Source organism: Orycteropus afer, unplaced genomic scaffold (assembly GCF_000298275.1).
Source record: "Orycteropus afer afer isolate SDZICR_OR568_19922 unplaced genomic scaffold, OryAfe1.0 scaffold00064, whole genome shotgun sequence".
NCBI classification, from domain to species: Eukaryota; Metazoa; Chordata; class Mammalia; order Tubulidentata; family Orycteropodidae; genus Orycteropus; species Orycteropus afer.
Window position 1 is genome coordinate 4,959,016 of NW_006921651.1, and position 5,584 is coordinate 4,964,599.

The 5,584-nt window shown below is 55.0% G+C and overlaps 1 protein-coding gene across 1 annotated transcript in view; it reads left to right on the forward strand.

The window, feature by feature from the left end:
* Positions 1-771: 771 nt before the first annotated feature.
* KCNIP2 (potassium voltage-gated channel interacting protein 2) overlaps positions 772-5,584 on the forward strand; it is a 17,521-nt gene continuing 12,708 nt past the window's right edge. Inside the window, exon 1 of the mRNA XM_007939919.2 lies at positions 772-844. Coding sequence (XP_007938110.1) covers positions 772-844 — 73 coding nt within the window. The remainder of the gene's footprint in view (positions 845-5,584) is intronic.

Consider the following 5,584-nt stretch of genomic DNA (forward strand, 5'->3'; position numbering starts at 1 on the left):
GTGAAAAATCATAGCCCACTGGCCTGAGATAAGCCTGTATTAGAACCTGGGGCGATTTTTCTCTGCACCTCCGTTCCCCTTGGAGCAGGGCTGGAGGCTGGCTGGGGCCACAGAGACAGATAGACCAAAGAAGAGACAATGGGAAAACAGGACACAGAGTCCGGCAGGGAACTTACGAGACAGAGTCCAGGCTCTGACCAGGCCAGAGCCACCGTGGGGAGGAGAACCTAGGAATAGGGGCCGGGGTCTCCTCGCTGAGAAGCCTTTGTAACCACATTCCCTGCCCTCACTCCCCAGCCCCCGCAGCTCGGGTTTAGGGGCAAGTGTTGCTAGAGAAGCAGCCCCCCTTCCCGTACTTCCCAGCTCACTCCTTCCCCGGGTGCCTCCCCCGAGCTGCAAAGGGGAGGCGGGGTAGGGGGAACCAATCCCGGCAGTGCCGGAGGGGGAGGCAGCGGTGACAGCCGCGGGGAGGGGGCGGGAGGAGCGAGGCGGCTCGGCTTGGCTCCGCGCTCAGCAGCTCAGCTCCGCTAGGGCTCTGGGTCTGCGCTCTCCAGCTACCCAAGCCTCCCACTTCTGCCCCAGTGTTCCCTACCTAGACCCAGCCCCTGGCCCTGGCCCCAGACTCTAACCCCAGCCCCGACTCTCCTGACTCCCAGCCCCAGCCCCGGCAGCGCGCTACACCGCCAGGGGGCGCCTTGTGAGCGCCTGGCCCCAGCCACCCGGCGCCCCCTCCCCCGGCCCAAGCGGGACGGGAGGGGGTCGCCGGGGGCGATGCGGGGCCAGGGCCGCAAGGAGAGTCTGTCCGATTCTCGAGACCTGGACGGCTCCTACGACCAGCTCACGGGTAAGTTGGTAGCACGGGGGTCGCAAGAGGGAGGGTGGATTCTATCCCCCTAGATCCTTAAGCCTCTCTGACCCGACCCGCCCTGCTCCCTTCCGTCCAGCCCACACTCTGCCCCATCCCCAGTCACCCTCCAAGCTGGTCTGGGCAGCAGGACACTGAGGTTCAACCTCCGTTGTTGGGGGTTGGGGGTGGCAGGTGGGGAGAGGCAGCAGGTATGGGCATGTGTGACACAGGACTGGGAGGGTGTCTGGAGTGGGAGGTGTTATGTGCATGAGTGCCTGTCATTCTTTGTATGTCTCTGTGTCTCTGTGTGTGTACTTCCCATCTGGTTGCCATGTGCCCTGTGGCCTTGGTGACAACCAGAGTGAATGTGGTTGCATTCGGCCAGTTGCATGTAGCCATGCAATTGTGTGTTCTTGTCAGATGTTTGAGTGTGGTTGTGTGGGATCCGATCGTATAGATGAGGTTGTTTTGACTATGTGTGTCTGTCGTATGTGCCACTATGTTCTTTGAGTGTGTGATTCTGTATGAAGCGGTACGTGACTACCAGAATGTGTCAGAGCTTGACTTTATTGTGGAGTGCCTCATTGTAAGACTTTATGATTGTGAACCTCCTGAGGTGAGCTTTGTGAAAGTGTGTTGTGCTGTGTTTTGTAATTAAGAGACTATGTGGGTTATATTGACATTGGCTGCTAATTGTGTACTTTTGTGTAGTGATGTCTGCAGTGGGACTGTGTGAGTGTCCATGACATGTCTTACCCTTGCTGCCTCTCTGGCTTCCTGGTGCTGATTGGGGGGTTCTTTAGTGAACCCCACTGGTTACCCAAGTTTTCCACAAATAGCCCAGGTGGATCCAAGGAAGGGGTTGTAGTGTCCAGCTGCCCAGCCTGTCTCCCAGGAGCACCCCGTTGGCCCAGCACCTGGCCCTTGTGGGGAGGCTTTGGTTAGTAATGAATCGGCCCCAAAAAAGAAGTACCCAGAGATCATTCTTAAAACTGAAGCTGCTTCAATCCCCAAAACTCTTCCGGAACTTCACCCCAACCCTGAGGAAAATACATCTTCTTTCCCTCCCTTCAGATTCAGAGATAGGCCTGGGGGGTGTCCTGTTACCTCCCCTTATGTGGTCTCAAACCACTTGGCTGTCCCGAGCCTGTTTCCTCTGTGGGAAGGTCTGTCAGGACTGTAGGTTGTACATGGGTATATTCCTGGGTTTGGTAAGTGGCTCCATGTGTCTGTGTAGGTGAAGATGTCACCTTGTGTACATCTCCATGGACTTGTGTGTTTGTCTCTCATTTTGCATCCTGCCCAAGAACTCAAACAGAGTATGAGAGGAGGGACTTTGTCTCCTTTGTGGCTAAAATAAAGCCAGCCAGAGGGGAGAGGCTGTGATCCTCGTCTTACCTGAGGGGAATGAGGTTAATTAAGACTTGAGGACGGAGGAGGGAACTAGGATGTGGTGCCTGGAGACCTAGTCAAACCGTGAGGAGGTCCTGGTCAATATGCCAAGACACCTAGAAAGGAGAGTTCTGCTCCCAGGCAGGCCCCAGATATGAAAGAGACCAGATCTCAGTGCCTCAACCTGGATGGGACCCAGAGGTCCAGCTGTCCAGTTCTGCTCTCAACTCTGTTCCCACCACCAGCTCAGGGTCCTGGAGAGTACTGAGGCCCCAAGGCCGTCATTAGCACCTCATTAGTCAGTGTTTGCTTCCTTCTTTAACTGATTCTTCCCATTAGTGAAATCTCCTCTCCCCACTTGGCTGTTTGAAGCTGCTACTGGGTGGGGGTATGTAGACACTTGTATTGGAAGGTGCACTGCCTTAAGGGTTAGGAGTGAGAGTGTACCGGCTCTGGGTGACTTTTTCCTCTCTGGGCCTCACTTTTCTCATGTGTAAAAGGGAGCATTCTACCTCATGCGTCCCTGCTCCTGAGGGAAATAGAAGGATCAAACATTGGCAAGCGTCAAGAATCATGGTACAAGCCATCAGCATCCTTGCTGTAGATAGCTCCACAGACAACTTGGAAAATAGAAATAGGGCTACCAGGCTTATCTAATAGCTGGAGACAATGGAGTTGAGATGTCAAAGTAAATGAAAAGTCCTGGCCAGGGTGGCTGGGGCTCCTGGAGCCAAACTGGCAGAGGGGAAAATGCCTGACTTAGAGTCGTTGTCCACGGTGCTGAAGTTCACGCTGGACTGAGGTACAGCCTGGCCTTCCGTGTTCTCAAACGGAAGAAGCAGTCAAGAAATCAAATGAACTATTGCATTGAGCACGTCTGCTGCAAAGGACCTCTTTAAAATACTACAAAGCAAAGATACCACTTTGAGGACTAAGGTGTGCGTGACCCAAGCCCTGGTATTTTCAAGTACCTCATATGGATATAAAAGCTGGACAATGAATAAGGAAGACCAAAGAGGAATTGATGCCTTTGAATTATGGTGTTGGTGAAGAATATTAAAAAGACCATAGGCTGCCAGAAGAACGAACAGATCTGTCTTGGAAGAAGTTCAGGCAGAATGCTCCTTAGAAGCAAGGATGCCAAGATTTCATCTCATGTACTTTGGACGTGCTATTAGGTGGGATGAGTCCCTGGAGAGGGACATCATGCTTGGTAGAATGTCAGCAAAGAAGAAGTAGACCCTCATTGAGATGGATGGACGCGGTGGCTGCCACAATGGGCTCAAACACAGCTGTGACTGTACGGATGGTGCAGGACCCTACAGTGTTTCATTCCGTTGTGCAACTACAACAGGAGTCGTTGTCCGCGGTGCTGAAGCTAGGGCTGGGCAGTTGGGAGGCCCGGCTTTTCCAAAGTTCTGCTCCCTACCCACCTCATGCAAGTGGGATTCCCAGATCTGAGACAGCTTTCGTCATGCCAGCCCATCAGGCTGACAGGGAGGGCGTTCTGGGCCCACCAACCGCTTCCCTCCACCACTCTGATCTCGAGCTTTAAACAAAACTGAAGCGGCTCTTTATTTTGGGGGTGGCGGGGGATCCTAGTTCCCTTCCACTGCCCCCTCCATCCTCTCCAGTCTTGTCAGCCCGGCGAGTCCTCTTGGCAGTGCGATGGAGTGGAGAAAGGCAGCGATCAACAGCAGTCGGGTCCCAGCCGGAAGCAGAGAAAAGACCGCGCTGGCCAGGCCTGGGTCCAGTTTTCTGGACCCGGCACCTACAGAGTGCGGAGTCCGATCCCCTTGGTCATAATCACATCGTTCCCAGGACTTGGGCGCCCTCGTGTGGCTTAAAGGAGCCATGCGTGGGGAGCTGATTTCGGACAAGGACTGTGGCCAAGTCAAGCCGGCAAAATTTGGATGGATTTAGTAAGTGACTTCCGCCTGGAAAATGTAGGGTTTTCGGTCAGAAATACAGAATCCCAGTGGAGGGAGTGGGACTGTGTCCTCTCTCCTGAAGGCTCTGCTAGGAGTGTGAAGGGACTAGGAGATCCCGAAGGGGTTTACTTTAGGTGGCATAGTGCCTAAGGCATTTCACGCTAACCAGGAGGCTGGTGGTTCAAACCCACCAGCCACTCCTCGGAAGGAAGGTTGGGCGATCTACTTCCGTAGTGATACCGCCTCGGAAACCCAAGGAGGGGTCGCTGTGTGAGTCAGATCCGACCCCACGGCAATGAGTTGGGTTTAGTTTGGAGCAAGATAGGGATGAGCCCAAGAAAGGGGTTTAGGAGGGGGGCGGGGGGAGGCTGAGAGTGAGGGGCATCTTGGTGCATTTGTCTGGAAGCCAGCATATGATAATGTATGTAGTCTGTGAACCTGCTGGACCAGGACAGAGAGACACAAACAGAAACAGTTATGAGAGAGAGAGAGTTAGTTGGTGCCAGGAGACGAACCCGTAAGGGCGCATCTCTGCCACCTCTTCTTTGCTACCCCAATACACTGGGCTCTTCCTCCTCTTCCCTCCTGCTCTCTCCCCCATTGGTCTAGGAAGTATAGAAGTGTGGAGAGGTTGCTATGGCAACGATGTCCTTTTTACCCCTGCTTCCTACCAAAATGGGTGTGGTGGGGAGCGACAGGCAGAGAAGGGACCGAATAGAGGCGATAAATGCCAAGGGCGATTCCGCTGCAGCTCTTCCTTCAAATCCACTTCCCTGCCAGAAGTCCAGAAAACGTCGCCAGACAAGGCTGGGAGGAGAGTCCCCCTTCCCCATGCCTCCCACCCCAGTCTGCGAACTTTGGGGGCGGGTGTTTCAAACGATGGGGCCACAGTGAGCCTCCCTAGTGAAGGTAGGAGAGGCTCCCCGCCCCCCGCGAGGTCCTGCCGCTCCGGCCCTCCCGCTCCCCCCACGCAGGGCCCACTCGGATGGGGGCGGAGACCCGACGCCCCGGGCTTTGGGGGCGGAGCATGGCCACAGTGCTCTGGGCTCAACCATGAACCGATGCCCCGGCAGGTGCCGGAGCCCTTTGGGGCAGGCAGCGCGATCCCTCTACCAGCTGGTGACTGGGTCGCTGTCGCCAGGTATGAAGAAAGGGGGGGGGGCAAGACCCCTCAAATAATGGGCGAAGTGGGATAGGTGCCTTACAGAGGTGAGCCTTACAGAGGCCTCACAGAGATGGGGGGGGGGAGTACGATCACTCAAAGAACTGGGTTTAAGGAGTGAAGACCCCTCACAGAGGTGGACCAAGAGATAAGCTTGCTTCCAGAGGAAGGAGAGGAAATAGGATTTTTCAAAGAAGAAAGGAGAAGGGTCATGATCCCTCACAATCATGGGAGAGGGGCAGGGCTTCTCAT